We start from the raw sequence: 25627 nt of genomic DNA on the forward strand, positions 1-25627 counted from the left end.
GGGTTAACCAGGAAACACATTGAAGAAACATTTCTCAATGAATTGAAAACTCTGAGTTAGAAAATTAAAAAAAAAAAAAAACTATTAGTCAGACATAGTGGCACAATCCTGTGGTCCCAGATACTGGTGAGGCTGAGGTGGAAGGATTGCTTGAGTCCGGGAGATTGAGGCTGCAGTGAGCTATGATTGGGCCACAGTACTCCAATCTGAGCAACAGAGAGAGAGAGACCTTGTCTCAGGAAAAAAAAAAAAAAAAAAAAAAAGAGGTTTGTGTTTTCCCACATTGCAAGCCCTATCTAATGGCAGAAAATGTGAGATAAATTAATTTTGCTCCAAAGAACACAGTGAAGAAGTTTGAGAAAGAAACTTACATTGTCACTAACACCTCAGCAATAAATAATGTGATATCATCTTGTAGAAATAATTTAAGAATTGAGGAAATTTTTACTCCATTCTTATATCTGTAATAGGCTTTTATTTTTCAAAGGAAGATTTTTTTTTTAGAATTATTGCCTTATAAAAGTTATTATTTGTCTCTGTTATCTGACACAGAAATGTTATAGCAAAGTATTTGAGACACACAAAACCTGAAGTTTTTATTCAGAAAGATGCAATGAACTTTACAGTTTTCTGTACCAATAAAAAGGCAAATTGGCTGGGCATGATGGCTCACACCTGTAATCCCAGTATTTTGGGAGGCCGAGGCAGATGGATCACCTGAGGCTAGGAGTTCATGACCAGCCTGGTCAACATGGTGAAACCCTATCTCTACTAAAAATACAAAAATTAGCTGGGCGTGGTGGTGGGCACCTATGATCACAACTATTCGGGAGGCTGAGGCAGAAGAATCGCTTGAACCCAGGAGGTGGAAGTTGCAGTGAGCCAAGCTCACGCCATTGAACCCCAGCATGGGGGAGAAGAGCAAGACTTTGTCTCAAAAAAATACAAAAGGCAAATTAAGGTAACTTAAAAATGTATCTAAGCTGAGGACAGTTCTTCCTTTAACCTAATCCTTTTATTTATTTTATATATTATGTGCCCAAGTGTATGTTAAGTGCTTTACATCAATTTTTATTATATTGAGACAACTCTGAATGATTGATTCCTTTTTTTTGTATATGGAGTCTCACTCTGACACCCAGGCTAGAGTGCAGTGGTGTGATCTCAGCTCACTGCCACCTCTGCCTCCAAGGTTCAAGTGATTCTCCTGTCTCAGCCTCCCGAGTAGCTGTGACAATAGGCACATGCCACCATGCCTGGCTAATTTTTTTATTTTTAGTAGAGATGGGGTTTTGCCACGTTTGCCAGGCTTGTCTTGAACTCCTGACCTCAGGTGATCTGCCTGCCTCAGCCTCCCAAAGTGCCAGGCATGAGCCAGCACACCCAGCCTGAATGATTGATTTCGTATACCACTTTATATGGAGGGAATTAAGGCTTAGAGCTGTCAGAAAATAAAACAGTATTTTGCTTGCTGAGCCAGAGAGAACTACACTTCAGAAATTTCAGAAAGTCTTCCTGAGTGCTGAAAAAAGAAGAGTCAAGAAGAAATGTATTGCCTATCAGGAGAAATGCCAGTGATGCAGGAATTTTTTCTCCTTAGTTCAGCTAAATCCAGGTTCTTGTCTCATGACCAGGAAAAATTAAGCATGCGGACACATTGAAGGCTGAGGAGGGCAGAATTTATTAAGTGAAAGGAAAGTGCTCAGAAAAGAGAGGGGTCCCGCACACAGGTTTTCACCTCACAAATTGAATACCAGGCCACCACACATGAGCTGAAGAGGTCAGGCTCCTCCCCTGCATAAAGCACAAATTTTTGGTGGCTCTGCCCCATCATTCCAGTGCACATGTGGGCCCTGAGTCTGAGCCACTACACATTGATTTATTTCCCTACTGAGCATGTGTGAAGGGACAGAGTTTTTCTCTGTGATCATGCTTAGGCAAGCCCCCCTGTGCACAATAACCTGAGTGGTTCAGAGGTTCTCTGCGGACCCTTCTTTATCTGCCTAGGCATTTGCCTCCTACCTCTATTATTCTCCCCTCTAAAGTGGTACACAAGAGGTATGCAGTTAGAATAGGGACAAAGACTGATCTTAACTGCTTCCTGCTCTTAGGGGGTGCTGTTTTGGAAATATGGCAGTCATAACTCTCTCGAAAGCCTATTTAAGGGTCTCTGTTAAAAGGAGCCATTGTTTCGAGACTCTGGTTGCATGATCGCTTGGAGTTTGATGGCCTGAAGGTGAGAAGAGACAAACGGGATTATTAGAAGACGTATATTAAAACCAAATAAAGAGGGATGGGTAAGGGCAGCTGAAAAATCCCAAGGCTGCCAGCATGCCCAGATAACTGGTGGCTATAATTATGCATGCTAAGATTTGGTTGCATGGGGCTTGGCTTTGTTTAGTTCCTTTGGTCTTATTTTCCCAGAGGAACCTCTGGGTTATGATAATCCTATCATCTGTTGGGATTTGCAGGATAACTGCTCAGAATTAAAATATTGATCCAGATTATTACATTACCCATGCCTTTTGTTTCTTCTGAGTTGCAGCCAGAAATTGCTGGGTGGTTCACAGGAATAAGAGGGTTAATCTAAAATGTAGGCAAAAAAAATTAAAAACAACTAATGAGAATAGAATTTAATGACAAATGTGTGATAAGTTTCGAAACATAATTTTTCTCTCCCCAGTCCTCATTTTTGTTAAAAACAATTCATGATAGGACTGAGTTGTTTGCAAAATAGACTTCAGTCTTATACTTGGCCTGACAGTTTGCATAAAGTGCAGCAAGAATGATTATTTTTACATACACTTTTAAAATTACTTTTGATGGAATTCTGTTCCATAAGGAATCTCAGACAGGACTTTGGAAAGCCCAGCCCAGCCATGGGTTAGCACCCTCAAATACCTATGAATTGGGTGAATTCCTCTCTTCTTGAGGTTCCTAGAATATAGAGTCCCTGGGCCCATTAGAAAGTGACATTTTTTATTCATCACAGATTAGGAACCCTGTATGAGGATGGTGTAGACAAGGTATGAGGCCAGTTTTCCCAAGGGGCTTTTATTGGCTCTGCAAGTCGAGCTTGAGTCCTTAAAAGGAAGCACACCTCTCCAGTCAAAGCCTTGGTAAAACAACCAATTTCTCTAATTGTGTACTGTTGCCAAAGAAAATGAATTCCTATCGCACTGATACAAATAACCATATTGCTGTAAGTTAAGAATATTCACAGATAGTTTCCAAATTCCAGAGGAACCAGGCAAAGAGAAAGAAGTGTGCTCCAAATTTTATTCACATGAGTATACCTTACTCAATTATTAAAGACTGTAAATAGCTCAAAATAAAAGTTTTCTTGACTCTGAATAACAAAACAAGGATCAGCAATGTTTCAAGGAAAAAGTTTTAAAAAAAAGATTACTTCAGTTTTCTATTAGTTCAGCCCATTCAGTTAACTCATGCTCTGCTTGGTATTCATGAATGTTTGAGCTCTTTCATGAGTCCTGTACGTTTTCCCTTTAGTCCAATGTTACAATCTCCAGTTATCAGAAACTTGTATTTAAGAACACCCATCAAAGTTTTATAGCTGATTATAAACCATCTTTTGAAGAGGATCAAAATAAGACAATTGTTTGTGAATAACAAAATGACCAGGGTAGTTACAGTCAGAAATGTGATTGACAAAATGTGTGGTTTACAATAACTTAATATAACAACCTTAATTGTGATTGATAGCATATACTCTAACATTAGAATTTTAGAAATCCCATAAAATTTTGGAATGTATGTTAGCATTATTCACTAAAATATAACCTGAAGAAAATTACACATCATTTTGGAGATCCCATGTACCTAACCATGTTAAATTATTCTGTTTACCTCTCTTCTTCTGGATGCTCTAGGGACCCTCTGTAGCATCCAAAAGCTAGGGGTCAGGAAAGACAACCTTGAAGCTGAAATTTGATTTGGGGAAGCCTGTTAAATGTTAGAGGTTTAAAACGCTTGATAATTTGAAATAAAATCCCAGTTAGTTATTTTGTTAAAATGATGACTCAAAAATTTTAAAACAGGGAAAACCTTTAGTCATCAAGAGGAAAGACTTACCTTTCCAAACAGTTTGTCTCCTGTCTTCTCTTTCTTTTCCTTGGCAGTCTATTTACAAGGCAAATGAAAATCTTTCATTATTCATTAATATTACATAAAAATCTTGAACAAGCAAGAGAGAGAGCCAAATTTTACCCTTACATTAGTTTACTATTAATCCCAATTTTCTAATGAAACCTTATAGACAATTGTATCCAATCTAAGCCAGTTTGACCATGAGGTAAGATTCTTAAAAACCTTTTATAACCCTTTACACATTTTGCTAAAGAACAGATTAGTACCTTAAGAAAACTTTGTTGTGCTTTTATTTCATTGCTCAGTTTACAGAAAAAAAATATAATATCCTTTGAATTTAGTCAATGTTCATACACAGAATTTCTTTTGCAATATTAAATTTAGAAACCTTCCACAACTCTTTAAACCTTTAGCTTGACCTTATCTAATTTAAAACAATCCTTTAACCCTATGCAAAAATTTACTTGCATTTCCATGCCTTCTTATAATCTTTTCCCAAAAACACATTTTACTCTTCTTACACACCTTGCATGTAAATCTATTTTCAATGGTGGTCTCAATTACATGTTATAATGGTAACTCTTAGCAATTTTAAACTTTAATGTAATATCTCATAAGTTGTTTTAATTATGCACTAGGCACCAATAAAGTTTGATTCCTTCTAGCCTGTTCAAGGGCTTGGTTAATTCAGTATGTCCTCAGGCCTTACCAAGTTGTAAAGCAGGCAAATCGAACAGTTCTCAAAGGCCAAAGAATCAGTTTACAACCTGAAAACATTTAGCAAACCTAGTATCTGACTTCCATAATTTAGACCACCTATTTAAATTTTAATGACATTTGAATTTTACCAATAATCTTTAAGATTTTTTATTTCTCAAAGATTAAAGCTACATGAACTGAAAGTTACTACAGCTTGTATTTTCCTTGAAAAAAATTGGATCTAATGCTTATTTTTCTTTAGGCCAATTAATTAGAGTGCTTTTATATACAAATCACATATATAACTACATAGACAGAAGAAGATCCAGTAGTTGTAAGATTTTTCATTTCCCAATCTCCTAATTGGATAATTGGCCTGAGAGTGGAGCCCTTCAAGAAACAGAGGTAACAGTACCTAATAAGCAGACACAGGTGGAAGACAAAAACAGATTTTGAAAGGGATCTATCTGCCTCTAATTACTGGGGTTCCATGAGGAAAACAGGTTTCTCCAAAAATGGAATACATTATACCTTTTCCATTTTTCCCAAGTAGTCTCCGTTCATCAGAAATTATCTTAGGGTCTCTCATGAGTTCATTAAGAGTGGCAAGACAAAATGGAGGAAAACAATTCGGTTGACTGGGGTAAAAACCTTTCTCGGAAAAACAAGATCTACGAAGAAAAAAGCATAAAGGTCTTTTAAATATACCTATAGCTTGGATATCCACTTTTAATTAACTTGAACGTTCTTTAAGAAAATCCTTTTAAATCCCTAGCTACCCAACTTTAGCCATGCCAGATGGCTCATATTTCTGGCTTTTGAACTTTACCAACAGTAACTTTTACAGGTGAAACCAACAAGCCCCAAAAAGTTATGATTTAACTGCGAGTGTATGAGGTATTTTCAAAGGGGTGGTAAGCAGTTTTTACAAAAACTAGAACCTTTAAGTGTAGCTCAGAGAAAGGAAGGTTCACTAAAGAAAGCTAGAAGTTGTTCATGGAGTGGGAGAGAATCAGCAAATGGTAGAAGTCACACAGGTATTTACCAGAAACTACTCATTCCCTAAGCCAGGATTGATCCCAGGCTGCCACCATAAAATAGCAGAGACAAAAACAATATACTGGGCAGTTTTCCAGGCTGACTTGAACAGTGGGCTATGGGGTCCTAGGTCCTTATCCCATCCTAAGTTACTCCTCTTTCTGGCAGAACCATATAGAAAGACATGCAAAGCACAACAGATTGGCTACAGCTTGAGACCAACCTCACAAATACTTTTTGATTAATCAAAACTTTACAGAGAATATAACAGTGATCCTTACATTTCCTTTTTACTGGTTTGCACAGGGAGAGGGAGGCCAAAAGTCTGACTGTTAAAAAATATTTTGTCTCTTTGCCAGCATGTCAGCCTTCTGGTTTCCCCTCCCCTGAGCTCAATTCTAAGCCAACCAGTTTAAGTTTTGAGAAATAAACTTTTCACAGTTTGAAGGATGCATCCGAGAGGAGTGTCCTGTAGTATGGAGACACAATAACCACCTGTGAAGAGAGGACCAAGGGGGACAAAGAAGGCATTTTTTTCAAAGGAGCTCCCCGGCTCAGAATGCATCTGTAAGGGGCACAGACTAAAGACAAATGGCTACTCATCTAGAAAGAGAGGAGCAAGGCGTCCCTGGTTCCTTTCTCTTCATATCGAATGCCCAGGGTACATGAGAGAGAGAAGGAAAAAGTTTCCTCTTTCTTTCTTTCATCCTTATATCCCTGAGGCCTGGTGACCACAACAGGGTGCCACCCATGGGTGTCAATGCAGCTTTCACTCATGTTAACAGGTGGGCCTAGGGTGTGGGATTATCCGCACTTCCCCATGCACTCACTGCCTTTCTCCCTGCTATAAGTAGCCTTTCAGTTCCCTACACCTAATTTATGCCATGGATACTAGTATGACCTCTATCCATGATATGGGAGCCTTGGCTTAATCAGCAGGAATTAGTCATGCTCATCTGTGGTGTGTGCCTTTTAACTTCCATTGTTGTCTGCCTCCAGATCCCTAAGATCCAGTTTTCTTTCCTAGGGCTTCAACCCAAAGCTTGGAATTGAGTTTGGGACAAAAGAATTGCCGCCCTATCATAAGCCAAATGCTAAGGTGAAGCTCTAAAATTGGGTCCTCTCAAACAAGGGAGAGAAAAGGGTGTCCTGTGAATTGGAATCCTGGCCTGATAAAACACTTTTCAAGAAAAATCCTCTGGCATTGAGAACGCCCCCTGTACTCACAGGGCTGTGTTATTAGGTGGGTGCAAAATCAACTGTGGTCCCTGCCAATCTAGGTAATAGCAAAAACTGTAACTACCTTCACACTAATCCATCAACTCCTGACCTGGTGGAGAAAAGAAAAAAAAAAAAAAGCTTAAGCATAGGGCAGGGAAATGCCTGGGGAAGAAACCTCTTGTTCTTATGCCAACAGAGAGAAACTTAATTGTTGTCCCACCGAGCTAGACTCCTTGGAAAGGGGAGGGGAAGGCTGTATGGATGTGTGGCAGGGAACACTGGCTAGCTGTCTGCATGGGGCCTCTAGCCCCCAAGATTACCCTGGGACCCAGGAAGCAGCTGTGGCTCAGTCTCACCCTGCATGGCTGTTGGATGCCAAAAGTACATACAGTAGACATGGCCATGTGCCCCAGCAGGGCGGGAATGCAGGGGAGGGCAGGGAGCCACCACTTCCGCATCTATCCCATGTGGCAGCCTTTGGGGTTGTGGTGGAACACCCCTGATATTGTAAAAGAAAAGATAGGTGCCATTACAGTCCTGAAAAAAAAAAGAAGAAAAATGGCATAGCAAAGACCAGGTTGGACCAAGCGTGACATTCCCAAATCGAAGAGTGACTCAGGGGGTTCAGTTTCCTCTGCCTTCAGAAAAAGTCTGAGGACTGGAAGGCCCGGAAATGAAAGTGAAAGAGATTCTTGGGTTCTCATTTTACTCACCCTTCCTCATATCCCCATATAGGCCATCAAATGGTGCAGGAATTTTTGCTTCTTAATTCAGCTAAATCTGGGTACTTGTCTCATGATCAGGAAAAATTAAGCATGCAGATACATTGAAGGGTAAAGAAGGTGGAATTTATTAAGAGAAAGGAAAGCTCTCAACAAAGAGAGGGTCCTGCATTCAGGTTTCCACCTCACAAATTGAATACCAGGCCACCACACATGAGCTGAAGAGGCCAAGATTCTCCCCTGCATAGAGCATGAATTTCTGGTAGCTCCACCCCATTTTTCCAGTGTACATGTGAGCCCTTAGTCTGAGCCACTCCACGTTGATTTATTTCCCTTACTGAGCACGTGTTAAGGGAAATAATTCTTCACCATGGGCGTGTTTAGACAGGCCTCCTGTGCACAATGACCTGGGCAGGTTGGAGGTTCTCCAGGGACCCTCCCTTACCTGCCTAGACCTTTGTCTGTGTCCTGACTCTATTGTTAGATAATAAAGTTCATTTTTCCTTTTGGTTGGTTATTTTTCTGGCTTTCATCATTAAATTACAGGCAGCGATTTTAATGAGCATTGACATGGGTTCTGAAAGTCTCTGTAAAGACCATACACTTGGGATTTGGCATATTTTTCCTTCAAAAGAGCAGATAAATTCCTTGCCCCATATCAGTTAGGTGGTGAGTGGAAGTATTAGAATTTGAAACACAATTGCTTTATTCTGAACTCTTTGTTTTTGTTTGTTTTGTTTGTTTGTTATGTTACCAAGTTAAAATCTTGGCTTGAAAGAGCTGTTTTAAGGTACAATTATGGTCCAAAAGCAGATCCAGAGAAAAACTTTCACCAATTTCTAGTCCTTTACTACTTCTGGATGTTCACATTTTATTACCAGCTTTTAAAGCAGCAACAAGGACAACAATGAACAATGCATGGTTTGTTAAATGCGTATGAAAACATGTGAAGTAATGCGGCTTGAGGCTTCTTCTTCAAATATTGTTTGGAATTATGAATTTTTAAAATGGAGATTCTTTACACAAAAATTTATTTAATTACATACATGTTTACTATATGCCAGATGTCATTCAGATGCTTTAAAAATAGTAAATAATATGTTCCTCCTAACAAATCAAGAAGTAGGTGCTATTATTCTCATTTTATAGATGAAGAAATTGAGGCACAGAGAGCTTAAATTGTCCACAGTCACACAACTTGTGTTGGATTCAAGAGTTGATCCAGGTAGTCTGACTTCAAAGACCATGCTCCTTATCATCTGTTATGTTGCTAAACAAAATACTGACTATGGAAGACCTAGGAACAGAAGGAAGTGCTACCATAAGTAACTTTGCTTCTAACCACAAATGCTTGTGAATATTTTCATCCCACAGACTTCCTGCAACTTTGCAATAAAATCAACTCCCGGTTCCTCATGGGCCTTCATACGTGTGGAAGATTAGCTATCAATTTTGGTCACTCACCCAAATGAATGTGGAATACTTCTCTTTAATAGGCCATCTCTAAGGGGCTCTCTTAGTAAGAGTAGGTGCTCCTTTTCAAGGAAACTATTTGGATCCTGTGTCTGACTGTTGTCCTAATCGCCATGTTTTTAAGTGTTGGCTGAATTCATTGTAGCAAATTGCTTTTTTGGAAATACTTCTCCTACCTGAGGCTATTCTTCACATTTTTTATATTATTCAAAGTTTTTAGTTATATAGTTCACTCTACTACTAGAATTGACAATATTCTTTTTTTTTTTTTTTTTTTTTGAGACGGAATCTCACTCTATCGCCAGGCTGGAGTGTAGTGGCACAATCTCAGCTGACTGCAACCTCCACCTCCCGGGCTAGAATTGACAATATTCTATGGTGGTGGTGGTAATTTATGAAATACAGAAGAAAATGAAGTCTTTTTACTACCACCAAAATAAATATCTGAAGTGTCCTTATGAGAATCAATAAGCAAAGTGAAACTAAATAAAAAAGTTAGATTAACATATAGGCAGGATCTTGGGACTATTAATAAATAAACTGTTTGGTTTCATTGTTTTATTGCCTGAGATTCTATTAGGTAAAAAGCAAACATCGTATGTAAACTTAATTGGCACATGATCAAATCTATAAAAATTTACTATGTCTAATGATATTCCTGAATGTCACGTTTAATATTAGGTTTGTCCCAAATAATACAATAATAAATTCGGTCATTCTCCATGTCTTTCCCCCAGTATTATTACATAGGAAAAACAAACTTTCTATTCCAAAGTTAATTTTATTCTTACCTGCCAACAATGTGGACAAAACTAAGAGCATCAGCCAGCCAAATTTCCTCTTTGTCCTATTTTTAGTTGCATCTCAGCACATTAAACTGGGTAAAAAAAAAAAAAAAAAAAAAAAAAATTGGCCTTCAAGGGCTCCCTATAAAGCCTATCCCTTGCACTCTCTTGATCTGGACATATGTGGCTTTATTCCAGCCGCTTCTCTGTAGGTCTTCCAGTCCTTTCAAATGCCCTACTGGATAGAACCCAAGACCACTCCACTGGCCTTCTCCTCCACGTGGACTACATCTGTTTCCAGAAAATACTCATGCACCATTGTTCCTGCAGTCCAAAATGAGGAGTTTTGGCCAACTTAAAATAGTACCATTTTCTTGCCTTTGTCCCCAAAGCACCCATGTGCTTGTCCTCAATTTCCTAGGCAGAGTCAGATCCTGGTCCACTGCCTTCATCTGCAAGGAGAAACCAAGCTCTTCACTATGGCTCCTGTGAAACGCTCTCATTAAGCTTGAGGTTGGAAGTTGTCTTCCATCACCATTTCCACTAATGGGCATGGTGATCCTCAACACCGTCACAATTCTCTCCAAATAAATGTCTAATCATTTATATAGTTCTGCAATGAGTATCAGAGAGTAAGATCTTAAAATATGTTTCTTTGGAAAGTCTGCATTTGAAGTTTTAGAAGGTTTATCAATAGAGCTTGGCATTTAGTTGAAACATTAAGATTAACCTCTTTTTACATTGTCAAAAGCAATAATCACCATTAGTGACATGCAAAAAATATGGAAAATTCCTTTCTCTCTGAGTGCCTGCTGTGTATATATGACTCTGTATTGGCTTGTTCACAGTGATCGCCTGATTTAATCACTGCAACAGCTATGTGGGGTGGGATTATTATTCCCAATTTCGAGAGGAGGAAACAAAGTTTCAAACAGTACATTTTTCAAGGCATTACAGATACTGTGGAAATAGAAATATCTAACTAGAAACTTCTTCCTCTTCCTGCTATGCCATCACAGGTAAGACATACATATCCCATTGCCAATGTTAGCCCAGGATGGCCCACCCTGTTTCTCAAATAGGCACTTTCCTTTTGTTAAACTTAGATATAAAAATGGTTTGAGGTCATTTCTACTTCTAATGATTTTGAACACAGCACAAAATTTTAACATTTGGTTGGATCTTAAAATACATGTTTACATTTTTTTTTCCAGACAATAGATTTTGAAGGTTTCAAACTATTCATGAAGACATTCCTGGAAGCCGAGCTTCCTGATGATTTCACTGCACACCTTTTCATGTCATTTAGCAACAAGTTTCCTCATTCTAGTCCAATGGTAAAAAGTAAGCCTGCTCTTCTATCAGGCGGTAAGTTTACTTACTTTAAACATTTATGTAGTACAAATTTCAAAGGCTAAATAAATATCGAGTTATCATAAAAGATGAATGATGATTTGCATAAAATTTGTTTGTTACAGGGTTTAGACTTTCACAATAAGATTGTGTGACTCATTTAAAATGTTTCCAGTATAATTATAGCTAATTAGAGAAAATATAATTTATCCTTATCTATCACTTGCTTTAGAATTCTGTGTATAGGTAATAATTTGAAGACATATTTCCATCAAATTTGGAAAACTGCTCTTGTTAAATAACTAGATAAGTATAGATTGCTGAGTATTTGAAAATGTGGTCACAAAGCAACTATATCTAAAAAACGTATAATATTTAATATCTATTTTGCTAATTGCCAATTGACATGTTTAGATTTGTAAGCTCAGAACAGAGATTTGATTTTTCTTTTAGATACCTTAAATTTGTGTCACCATAGAGATGGTGGTTCTCTCATTATGGGTAGATTTTTAGAGATGTGTAATTACATTAATACCTGTTGTATTAATCTCCCTCCAGTCAAGAAAACAGAAATTTCACTGTATTACCCAGTGTAAAACAGTGTAATTGGTTAAGCTGTTTCAAAGGATTGAAAAAAGCAAAAAGAGAAGACAGGTGATGTAGATAGACTCAAGTAAACATGTGCTGCCCTTAGATGGCAGTAAGCACAACCTAGAAGCCCTGAGAAAGGATTCCTTGGAGCTAGGATGCAATTCTGAGGTGAGGGGTTGCCTAGCAGACCTAGCCCTTGGACTTTTGCGGAAGTTATACTTCCTGGCTGCCTCTGGTAGCTGGGGAATTCAAGACTAGTCTATAGCCCAGGAACTCAGACCTCTGAGGAGGGTGCATCACCGTGGCCTGTCCCAGATTGCTTAGCAGGGAGCTCATTGTGCCTTTGTTGGTGTGGACATGAGCTGGAGACTAGAGCATACACTGGACAACCTGCTACCGTGCTGAAACGCTGCAGAGATTCAACAGGGGCAGCAGGTTCTATTGCTGGGTCCAGCCCCTTCTCCCGCGACTCCCCACCCCACCGCCCCAACCCCTGTGCCTTCTCATCTCTCTCTAGTGCCTTCTATGGACGGAACAGGAATCCACTGGCAATGAAGAAATGTCTGCAGCACTCTTTGATCACAGGAGTCTTTGAACTTTTTTTTTTTTTTTTTTTTTTGAGACGGAGTCTCGCTCTGTCGCCCAGACTGGAGTGCAGTGGCGCGATCTTGGCTCACTGCAAGCTCCACCTCCCGGGTTCACGCCATTCTCCTGTCTCAGCCTCCAGAGTAGCTGGGACTACAGGCGCCCGCCACCGCGCCCGGCTAATTTCTTTTTTGTATTTTTAGTAGAGACAGGGTTTCACCGTGGTCTCGATCTCCTGACCTCGTGATCCACCCGCCTCGGCCTCCCAGAGTGCTAGGATTACAGGCGTGAGCCACCGTGCCCAGCCATTGAACTCTTAAAAATTGAAGACCTGAAGGAACTTATGTTTATGTGGATGATATCTATTGATATTTACCATATTAAAGATGAGACATTCCAAAAATAACAAGAATCAAACCACTACCTGTTAACAAAAAATAACCCATTCTTATGAAAACTAACCATTTTCAAAAACAAACAAAAACTAGTGAGAAGGATAGCATTGTTTTGCATAATTGCAAATCTCTTTGATACCTGGCTTCATGGAAGACAGCTGGGTAAATTATATCTGGTGCTATGTTTCTGTTGCTGGATCATGTCATATAGCCTCTTGAAAACTTCACTGTACACTCAAAAGAGAATAAGAGTAAGAAAAGCAAATAATATCTTAATACCGTTATGAAAATTATTTTGATCTTAAATATCTCCTGCAAGGAGCTCAGGGATCCCAGGACAGCCACAAGTCTAGAGAGTCCCAGCTCTAGTATCACAAAGTAGAATATAGAATTGTTGGTATAGAGGCCGGACACGGGTGGATCACGCCTGTAATCCCAGCACTTTCGGAGGTTGAGGTGGGCAGATCACAAGGTCAGGAGTTTGAGACCAGCCTGGCCAACATGGTGAAACCCCATCTCTACTAAAAATCCAAAAAAAAAAAAAAAAATTAGCCAGGCATGGTGGCAGTCGCCTGTAGTCCCAGCTACTCGGGAGGATGAGACAGGAGAATCACTTGAACCCAGGAAGCAGAGGTTGCAGTGAGCCAAGATTGCATCACTGCACTCCAGGCTGGCAACAGAGTGAGACTCCATTTCACACATCTCACACACACACACACACACATACACACACACACGTGTTGGTAAAGAGGTAAGTTCAATAATGGACATTCCGATAAATAAAAATGTAAGAACATGTAATTAAGAAATAGATGGTTGAGCCATAAATGAAACTTAGACAGTATGATGAAGAGTCCATAATATTAAGCCTTATGTTGTACTGCTTCCCTTCCTTCCTTCCTTCTTTCCCTCCTTTCTTCCTTCTTTCCTTCCTTTCTTCCTTCTTTCCTTCCTTTCTTCCCTCCCTCCCTCCCTCCCTTCTTTCTTTCCTTCTTTCTTTCTTTCTTTCTTTCTTTCTTTCTTTCTTTCTTTCTTTCTTTCTTTCTTTCTTTCTTTTTCTTTCTTTCTTTCTCTTTCTCTCTTTTGTTCTTTCATTCTTTTGCTCTTTCTTTCTTTCTGAGACAGGGTCTCAGGCTTGAGTGCAGTGGTGTGATCTTGGCTCACTGCAACCTCTGCCTTCTGGGTTCAAGGGATCCTCATGCCCCAACCTCCCAAGTAGCTGGGAACTACAGGATCATGCCAACATGCCCAGCCAATTTTTGTATTTTTAGTAGAGACAGGGTTTTACCATGTTGACCAGGCTGGTCTCAAACTCCTGGCCCTCAAGCAATCTGCCCGCCTCAGCCTCCCAAAGTGCTGAGATTACAGGCATGAGCCATGGCATCTGGCCTTCCCATCTATTAATGATGTAATATATTTTTCTTAAAGTAATCACATGTTGATAGAAGCTTTTTTAAAACAAGTGTACATATTCCACATGATAGCCCTTTAAGATGTATGGTGACTAATACATTTATCATCATTTTTTTCTTCTTATAAAATATTTTTAGATTCTTAAATAATTCTCTTTCAATCATGAATTGAGAGGCCTCACCACACTTGCTGTTTTTCTTGGAATGAGTTTCAGTGGATCTGTTCTTAATGTGTAGTATTACAGTTTAATAGTGTTTTGGGTTGAACATTTTTTAAATGATTCTAGAAATTAAAACTTCCGCCGGGCGCGGTGGCTCACGCTTGTAATCCCAGCACTTTGGGAGGCTGAGGCGGGCAGATCACAAGGTCAGGAGATCGAGACCACGGTGAAACCCCGTCTCTACTAAAAAAAAAAAAAATACAAAAAATTAGCCGGGCGTGGTGGCGGGCGCCTGTAGTCCCAGCTACTGGGAGAGGCTGAGGCAGGAGAATGGCGTGAACCCGGGAGGCGGAGCTTGCAGTGAGCCGAGATCGCGCCACTGCACTCCAGCCTGGGTGACAGAGCGAGACTCCGTCTCAAAAAAAAAAAAAAAAAAAAAAAAACTTCCTTGTTCTCTGCTGCATGCTATAAATGTATCACACATACCTTAAATTGAATTAAATAAGAAAGCTGTCCTGTATTTAATTCTACATGATATAATATTGTCCTTGAGTTTTGAGAAAGAAGAGAAAATATTTCTAGATAATGTTGTCTATCTAAATAACTGTATCACATATGGAAGAAAGAGAACAATTCTGATAATTTAGGTGATCTTGTAAGAAATTCAAACCTAAAACTTCCTTTTCTTCTAATAGCCTATATTATCTACTGAATAGAAGATGCCAGATTTATTAGGGGTAAAAATCAAATCAGGTTTAAAATGGGAAAAAAAAAAAGGAAAACCAGATTGTACTTGAATTTGGGAAAATTACACATTCTACACAGACTACATGAAAGGAATATGGGCTATGTAATCCCCATGCAGCAATGATTAATTAAACTCTGATTCCTTTTCAAAGCTTGGCTTCCACATTTTAGAACTAAGTACATAGTGTCTTGTCCAGGACTATTTCTAACCCTATTTTTTTTTCAGACCCACCTTTGATAGTTATTTTTTTTTTTCCTGAGGAAGAAGGAACAATAGACAACAATAAAATTTTCAAGGCTGAAGTAGCCTTGACTCAGAAACTGACAAAAGAAATGCCTTTCCCTTCATAGAATCTTGCTTTGCAATAATCTGTTATCTAATGTATAACGAGGTGCTTTGTGGCTGAAAAATAACAGACTTTTGAACAGAGAGGGGCTATAATCTGGTTTGGTTTATGCTGTTATAGTTCACCATATTTCATTACCACAGTTCCAGCAGGAATAGAGTAGGTAGTCTTTTACTCTATACAGCAACTAAAAAATAAGGGCTTCTCAAGAAAAAACAAAACTGAAAAGGAAAAATAATTATGCTCACTACTGAATGATAATCAATTACGATATATAGTAAAAGTAAAACATTTAGTTTTTATAGAATAAAAATTTAAAAATAATTATAAATAGGCATAAAGGTTGTATGTATTTATACATATGCATATGTATAGCTGGGTTTTGTTTGATTGTAATATGTAATGATCCATCTGGCATTTCATGAAGAAGATGACTTATTTTTGTAATATAATGTGTTGTAATATAAGTGCCTCTTATCACCTATTTAAAAATGATGTCACTACTACTGTTTCCATATTTGACTTTTGATTTTTGAAGATATCCCTAATGCATTATCTCTTCAGCTTTTTCATACCACTTCTGCGTCATTGCAAATGTCAGGTCTCTAATCTCTCATCTCTGCCAGTTCAATGACCAATTTCTGATATTGCTTTCATCCTTGGGGTCCACCATTTGTTAATTTCCTTCTTTATACACTTTTAAAATCAGCTAGAATCTTTCGTTTTCTAGAACATGGTTGAGAAAGATGGTTGAGGCTCAAAACCTCAACCGTCAATCAAAATTGTCATCTCCTATATCAGTCCCTACAACTTGAACACTCAACATAACTTAAGGTGAATTTAATAAATATGCAGATTTCTGTCACTATAAATTCCTACTACCCGATATTTATATGACCTTAACACTTCTTCAGTTTTTTTAAAACAATGTAAAAATTATTTGTTATTGGCACTGTATCCTAGATCAATTATGTTGATTTTTTAAACTTTTTAAAGTTTATTTAAATATGTCTTCTCATTTCAACACATGACTTTTTTTGCATCATATAACCAACTGGCACTGTCAGACGTAATGTGCCTCAGTTACTCCCCACACAACCCACACAGCTCACAAATAATATTTATTTACTGTATTTTAGATGGAACACTTTGTCTGGATGTTGAAATCTTTCAAACAGTTAGATACCAAATTAACTGTGTTTGAAAGTTCATTAATTAGATTCTACTCAAACCTGCTACCATTCCTACCTTCTATTTTGGTAAATAGCATCCAAGAATCTATCCACTTCCCAGTCCTAAAATATTGGAATCCTCCTACCTTCCACTGCGTCACTTCCCATATTTAGTTAATCACAAAATACTCTCTAGTACTCATTATGACTGCTTCTTCCCAAACGTTCTGCCAGTGTCATGGTTTAATTCATCATTGCATCATAAACTATCAATTAGCAGGCTCTCAGAGCGGGCCCTCACTTCCCATCTCCAAAGCATTCTTTCAAACGGAAGCCTGATTATATTACTCCTCAGTTTCTAAATTTCAGGCCTTCACTGTCAACTATCATAGCATATTTTAGTTAAACTTATTTTTCAAGCAAACTTAAATCCTCAATATGTAAAGCTAACTGAAGCAGAGTTGCTTTAGTGCAGGGCATGGGTGCAGGAGATACATGAGTACATGGAGTCGTAGTCATCCCCACCTTTTGAGACATTCATTCCCACCTGAAATTACCTTTATGAGACTCCAGGATCCAGAGTCTCAGTGAAGGTGATAAAATCAGAGTTCCATGGCCATGAAGCTCAATGTCACGTAGGTTATAGCATCTGCCTACAGCCCTATTCGCTCCATCTCCCTGCCCTATGCACCCCATATCCAACTATTTGCTGTGACTTAAACCTGCTCTTCTCACTCAGGACTGAGTTTTCTTACCTAATGTTTCTTTGCCCTTATCGCATGAAAACCCAATGCTTCCTTAAAGCCTCAGCTAAAGTGTCACTCTTAATTAAATAGCACGCAATGTGTTCCATACTAGGAATTCAATGATTAATAAGATGGCACACCTGGAGTGTGCAACTGGGAAGAAACTCTGGCACTCTGGTACTTTTACAAGACACCATTTGTCTCTTGTAGCATCCCTGTCCCTTCTCCATCCCCACCCATGACAACTCCAACCATTTAGTATTCATTAACTGAATTAACTGCCTTCAGAGAAATTATCTTTCTTTACATATAAGATAGCAGTCAACAGCAATTATTAGTAACTGTTAGTTTTTTGAATAATATAGTAATTAAAATAGGACATAATATAGTATATTAACTCATTTAAAGACTCATACTGTTTGTTTCTGTTGGACTACACAATGTCCAAAATGTTGCATCTGTAATAGAAAATGTCTGGTACTTGTTGCAGGTCAGTGTAACAGTTTTTGTTGTTGTTTCTTCCTAATTGTTTTATAAGAAAGAAAGAGAAGATTTTCCTAGCCCCCTTTAAATAATAATAGGCACTCAATTGATAGGTGTGCCATTTAGTAATTTATTTTATTCATTCATTAATTCATGCATCCTATCTATTTATTTAAACTCATATGCTAGAACTTCCACAGGAAAGCTGAAGATCCTTTAAAGTCAAGCAGAAAGATGAAGAATTATGTGATCAATTATATTATAATACAGTAAATATTGTAACCCACTTTTGAACTATGTGGAGAAAACAGTGAGGTGCCTACAGGATCCCAAATAAAACTAGAGGAAAGGAGGAGGTGAACCATTGCAGGAGTCATCTAGTGTAATTTGGAGTTATCCAGGTAAAGTTGGGGAGGGGAGTAGGTACGGGTGGGAAAGGATGCGAAAGGAGTTCCAAGGACAGAAATCAACATATACATTTCTATTCAATTTTTTTAATGTCCCATCAAAGGGCAATGTATGAACTGTAAGACATTCAGTATTCATTGATTAAAATTTCATCACTTACAAATTTATATTTACTGTTCAAGTTGTTAGGGATACATCAGTGAGCAAAATGATGGCTCACGCCTGTAATCCCAGCACTTTGGGAGGCCGAGGCAGGTGGATCACGAGGTCAGGAGATCGAGACCATCCTGGCTAACACAGTGAAACCCGGTCTCTACTAAAAATACAAAAAATTAGCCAGATGTGGTGGCAGGCGCCCGTAGTCCCAGCTACTCGGGAGGCTGAGGCAGGAGAATGGCATGAACCCGGGAGGCGGAGCTTGCAGTGAGCCGAGATCGTGCCACTGCACTCCAGCCTGGGTGACAGAGTGAGACTCCATCAAAAAAAAAAAAAAAAAAAAAAAAAAGAAAATGAAACCCTTTTCCATAGTTATTTACATTCTAGTGGGGAGAGGCAGACATACAGAAAAGTAAATATGTGAACCATATCAGATGGTAGTAAGTAGTATTGGCAAAAATGTATACAAAAAGAGGCTGGAGGCCGGGCATAGTGGTTCATGCTTGTAATCCCAGCACTTTGGGAAGCCAAGGTGGGGGGATCACGAGGTCAGGAGTTTGAGACCAGCCTGGCCAACATAGTGAAACCCATCTCTACTAAAAATACAAAAATCAGCTGGGCGTGGTGGTGCACACCTGTACTCCTAGTTACTCAGGAGTCTGAGGCAGGAGAATTGCTTTAACCTGCGAGGCAGAGTTGCAATGAGCTGAGATGGCGCCACTGCACTCCAGCCTGGGTGACAGAGCGAGACTCCATCTCAGAGAAAAAAAAAACAAAAAAAAAAAAACAAGGCTGGAAAGTGCAGTTTGAGGCTGAAGATGACTGGGAATCTGGGATTCTCATGATTCACTTGAACTAAGATAAGAGTTCAAAAAGGTCATTTCTGTTCATCCCAGAGCAGATGATGCTCATGACCTTGTAAGTATTGGGCATGGCCTGGAGTGGAATGAGGAAAGAGGGCCTGGCAAGGTCAAAGCCCCAAGGACCTTAGGAGACTGGAGGAAGATAGACTTGTTAGGAGCACTGAGAGGTCTGGGTCTGGCCTGGACTCCAGTTGTGCTTCTGCAGAAGAGGCGAGAGGTAGCGAAGGCCAGGTGGGGAAGAGTTTTGCCTGTCATGCTAAGTTATGAATTTTATCCAGAAGAAATTGGAAAGCCATTATGAGATTTTAAGCCAGAAAATAATTACACTGCTAGTGATGTGGAAGCTATCAAGAAGGAGAATGAGGCTGACGGTATAAAAGGGTCCAGAAGATATTTCAGATTGAGAGTAGTAACAGCTATCTCTGAAAAAAATTAGGTGCCTTATCATTGGTCCCCAACTCTCCCATTGCTTGTTTGATGAGGCAATGGTTAATTTGCACTGTGATGCTACACCTATCAATAAGCTATAATATCAATAGGAGGATTATGTCATTTTATGTTTTCTGTGCATTTGAGTCACACCCCAAGTACTTATTTTAGATAGAAAAGGAAAAAGGATTCCTTTATGTCTGTCAGGAAGTTAATCAATTAAGAACAGAAAATTGTACAATGAGAATGAGATACTTGAACCTTGGGAGAAATGTTCTTTTACCAAATAGACTTACTGAATGTTCTTGCTGAAAGGTATACTTTATTAATTGTGCTGAGAAGAAGATATTTCTCTTATTAGGACTGTCTTGAGGATATTAAATATATATGTGTATATGTGTATTTTTTATTACTGTGCTCTACCTTAACAGGTCTTTTATAACTGATAAGTTATTTCAGTTTCCACAATGCAAACAAGGAAAGACAGGGTCCCCAAAACACAAACTGAACAGACTACATAGCTTGTGTGACTATGAGATGGGGGAATTTCTGACACATAGTAGATATTTAAAATATATTGGTGTATTTCTTAACGTCAATATACTTATTACTGTTGAGGTAATAAACTTGCTGACATAGAAATGCTCCAGGAGTAAAGATGAAATAAATTCTGTCTACTGACCAATTCATATTTATTTATATCAACCTTTACATCTGATGTACCTCTGTAGTATTGAATTCATACTTCTAATTATTATCATTAGAAGTAATGATCCACAGATTATTTTACTTCAAAAAATATTTTATCCTGCCAACCTCTTCCTTGCAATAATTTTGTGGTCCTGTTTTTAACACAATTACTGCCAGTAAGGGATGATTTCTCTTCAAGTCTCTCCTTAATCATTAAATGGTTTTTAATATATTAGACTTGAATAATCAGGTTTCTTTTTTCTTCCATCTGAATATTCCAAGTAAAATTTGGTCCTCAAATTTTCCACCTTCACTTTATTATTAGATTTATTCACCCAACACACAGGGGTTTCCGTATTTTCATTTTCATCTTAATGATTTCATACTAAATAATAGTGTTGTCTTAACATTTTTGTTACTTTCATGTCCAAAAATATTTATTTATAGTTTGTAATAGTCTAGTAAAAGGAAATAAGAGATTTAACACCCTGCAGAGGCCCAAATCCATCATAACATTATTTCACTCATAAAAACACCTAGTCATAGCTAGAAAATATGCAAGGGTGTTGGACACTTGCTTTGATCCCCTGGAATGAAAGCTCTGTGGAAATGGGATTTTCCTGCTTTGTTCAATGCATTATCCTCCGTACCTGGGATCTGGTTTTACATGACTAATCTTAAGGGTCCTGAATATTTATTGTGTTTATGATTATAATGGGCTAGTTGTATATCTATCAGAAACACAGATGAGCAATAAGAAAAATCATACATAAAGATTTGGCAAATATATGTGCATGTTTACACATGCAAGCACAGATATAAATACATGTTCACAAACATATTATGATGGATGGCCCAAGACATGGGCCAAATGGAAGATGAAAATTTAGAGTTCTTAGCTCTGGCTATGGTTTCTAATTTTCTTTCAAATGTTTATGATTTAATCAATGTATCCACCCTGAAGAGTCTTGAAAACCAGACTCTTAAAACAAAGGTCTTTTATTGAGAGGCAGAAGACAGTTTCTTCTGATTTATTTTTCTCTGTCCAGCCTCACAAAATCATGCTTAGAGTATAAAACTCCAATTCTGGCCAGGCAAGGTGGCTCATGTCTGTAATCCCAGCACTTTGGGAGGCCAAGGTGGGTAGATCACCTGAGGTCAGGAGTTAGAAACCAGCCTGGCCAACATAACAAAACCCCATCTCTACTAAGAATACAAAAATTAGCTGGGTGTGGTGGCAGGTGCCTATAATCCCAGCTACCTGGGAGGCTGAGGCAGGAGAATTGCTTGAACCTGGGAGGCAGAGGTTGCCGTGAGCCCAGATTGCACCACTGCACTCCAGCCTGGGCGACAGAGTGAGACTCCATCTCAAAAATAAATAAATAAATAAATAAATAAATAAATAAATAAATAAATAAATAAAAATAAATAATAAAACTCCAATTCAGACTGCATTTTGAGTCGTACCTGTGCAACTTGTTCTCACCTCTGTTTTCTTAAATGTAAAATGGGGATAATACGTGTATGTATTTTATTAACTATTGTGAGACTGAAAAAAAACATGATGCGTGTACATCATTTGAAATAGTATTGTGTACATTATAAATGCTTAATAAATGCCAGTCATTACCATTATTCATTAAATAAATTATGTTTCAATGTTTTGGTGTGCATACATAGCATAAAGTTCAATTTCAACATATTGGTTGTGCATGGTTGCTCAGGCCTGTAATCCCAGCACTTTGGGAGGCCGAGGTGCATAGATCACTTGAGGTCGGGAGTTTGAGACCAGCCTGGCCAACATGGTGAAACTCCATCTCTACCAAAAAATACAAAAATTAGCTGGATGTGGTGGCTCACACCTGTAATTCCAGCTTCTTGGAGGCTTAGGTGGGAGAATCCCTTGAACCCTGGAGGTGGAGGTTGTAGTGAACATGCCACTGCACTCCAGCCTGGGCATCACAGAGTGAGACCCTATCTCAAAAAAAAAATCAACATATCCTTTTTGTTTTAAAGATATTATACATTCTGAACAATATCTGTACAGTAAAATTTAAGGAGATTATTGGAATTTCTTTTCATGTGATAAATACAGAAAATTTCGCATCATGGGCTCTTTTAATATGTAGTGGTTTAATTATTTTTGTCCTATATTTATATATATTCAAATTACTGAGAATAATTTAAATAACTTTCAATTATCCACCTGCATACAGTGTATAGCCTACACAACCTGATACGGTAACCACTAGCTATCCATTGCTATTTAAATTTAAATTCATTAATAATTTTGGTCAAATAGCCATATGTAGTTAATTTTATTGTATTGAAGAGTGCAGAAAGTTTTTTGTTTTTGTTTTTTTTTCAAGAGACAGAATCTTGCTCTGTTTGTTACCCAGACTGCAGTGGTGTGATCATAGCTTACTGTAACTTTGAATTGCTGGACTCAAGTGATTCTCTTGCTCAGCCCCCCAGGTAGCTGGGACTACAAATGCATGCCCCCCAATGGGTAATTTTAAATTTTTTTTTATAGAGATGAAGTTTCCCTATTTTGCCCAGGTTGGGCTTGAACTCCTGGACTCAAGTGACCTTTTTGCCTTGGCCTCCCAAAACACTAGGATTACAGGTGTGAACCACTGAACTCAGCCTTCAGAAAATTTTATTGGATAACACTGGTGTAGACAGATCTCATTTTTACTGCTTCTAAAAAGAGCCCAAAGTTTGGAATGAGATGATTGTCTTCACCTTTTTGCTCCGTTGACTGACTGGTATATGATCACGAATAGTTTACTTACTGACTTTTCACTTTCTCATCTTTAAAACAGAATTGTAGGGTCAAATAAGACCACTGTACAAAAGTATTGTTTGCACACAACCAGAGCTGTTATTAATGTTGTTCCTTCACAGAGGTTACTCTGCTCTTAAAACATTATCCCCAAAGACCTACACTTTAAGTCCTTCTCCCTGTAATTGCTCGTTTGGGATTTTTGCCAATGTCCAAACAGATGAAAACCAGAGTATGTTCTCAGAGAGGTTTGTCTGATCCCAGTTTCATATCGGGGACTGTCTCTCACAGTCTGTGTTCTCTTTATAAGGAATCACCATCTCTATTACGTTTCTTATTCACTGGAAATGCCATCTACCTCATTTTGCTGCCGGTTTGGGTAAACATAAAGAATGAAAGATAATTATAATATACTACAACAAGCATAGTTGAAAGATTAAGTGTAAAAATCATGAAATATATGACAATACTAATATCAACTATTTTTATTCTGATTATCTATGCTACTCATTATAACCAATAGTATTGATGTTGGAAATATAATTATCCTATGTGATAAATAAATCTGATACATTTCTGTAAGTTGAACCAATATTTTAAAAGAAAAAGCTAAACTGCCAGTGTTTGACTGCCTTATAAATTTAGAAATGTAATCCATGTTATTGTTTTTGACTATTTCATTAAGAAATAGAGAAAATGTCACTGTTTACATTATATGAAATGCAAGTGTTTGAAAATAAAACAAACTGGACCAGAGGCACTAATTTAACAGGTACCCAAAACTTATCTGCTAATAATTGAACCTGAGGCTGGAATTAAAATTATCTATTAAATACAACTTTTGAGGTTATTGTTTCAAGAAGTGAAGTGTCTAGATTGGAGTATAATGAAAATCATGTGATTAGAAATATGGTAATAGTAGGCAACATTCAGTTTGACTAATGCTAACTACTTTTTATAACTAAAGCTTTGAAGAAAAGAATGTGTATGTGTGTATGTATGTGTATATATAACGAAATTATTTTAACAGAAATAAATGCTAAGTACAAGATAATTATTCCTAATAAGACTAATACACTCTGATTACAATGCTTATTTTTCACTTTATTTTGTACTGTCGTAATATATACATACACACACACACACATATATATACACACACACACATTTGCTTCACTTTTGTGATGAAATATTTAAAGTAGTATAGCCTAGGGCAAGTAGAAGAATCTGCAGATTATACTGCTTTAAATGTCAATTGCAATATTTACTCTGAAGCAATATTTAGCTCTGATCACTTGAGGCCAAAAAACAAACAAACAAACCCTTTTGTTTTGCCCAGCTTTATGTTTCATTTTAGTTATAAAGAGAGAAATTCACTGATGACTGGGTGTGTAAAATTGGCCTTTGTTAATTAAAAATAGAATTTTGAGCTTCCTCACAAGAGGCTATTGCTGCTAGAGAGGATCTCACCTACTATTTCATGTTATTATTTTACCATCTCAGCTGTAGTCAAGAAGTCAAGCTTGCAACTTCTTGGTTTCTGTACATGTTGTCTCCTAAGCTTCTGAATAACCATTAGATTAGTGCAAACTTCTTAAAAGGAAAAAGGACTTTTCTTCAGGGTAGTGAACTGCAATCGAGGAAGGTAAGTAGTGAGCTTCAGCCAGATTTAGGGAAAGGGCAAAAGAAAAACTAACTAAATAAATAAATAATAAAGGGTAGAATAGGGTGTAAAAATAACTCCTATGGAGACAGATTGAGGACCAGGGCCTGCTTTCAGAAAACGAAATGAAAACATAATATAAAGAAACATTAAAAAAAAGTGGGCTGATCTTGGGGAGGTGGTGGGAGCAGGAATAAATCTGTGAGCTTTTTTATTTTTGTTTTTTTATTTTTATTTATTTATTTTTTGAGACAGTCTCGCTCTGCCGCCCAGGCTGGAGTGCAGTGGCGTGATCTTGGCTCACTACAACCTCCGCCTCCTGGGTTCAAGCGATTCTCCTGCCTCAACCTCCCAAGTGTCTGTGACTACAAGCATGCACCACCACGCCCAGCTAAGTTTTGTATTTTTAGTAGAGACGAGGTTTCACCATGTTGGCCAGGATGTTCTCAATCTCTTCACCTTGTGATCCGCCCACCTCGGCCTCCCAAAGTGCTGGGATTACGGGCATGAGTCCCCGTGCCTGGCCGAGCTTTTTTATTAGTTAAACACCTCAAAATTTAATCAAGTTGATGAACGCATAAACTGTAGTACATCCA

The 25627-nt window shown here is 38.1% G+C and overlaps 1 protein-coding gene across 13 annotated transcripts in view; it reads left to right on the plus strand.

Annotated features, from left to right (window-relative positions):
* Positions 1-25627, plus strand: part of DGKB (diacylglycerol kinase beta) — a 799436-nt gene that overhangs the window by 216544 nt on the left and 557265 nt on the right. For all 13 annotated transcript variants that reach the window (XM_055272542.2, XM_055272541.1, XM_055272544.1 and 10 more), the window contains one exon: positions 11260-11413. In XM_055272542.2, coding sequence (XP_055128517.1) covers positions 11260-11413 — 154 coding nt within the window. The remainder of the gene's footprint in view (positions 1-11259; positions 11414-25627) is intronic.

Source organism: Symphalangus syndactylus, chromosome 3, assembly GCF_028878055.3.
Source record: "Symphalangus syndactylus isolate Jambi chromosome 3, NHGRI_mSymSyn1-v2.1_pri, whole genome shotgun sequence".
NCBI lineage: Eukaryota > Metazoa > Chordata > Mammalia > Primates > Hylobatidae > Symphalangus > Symphalangus syndactylus.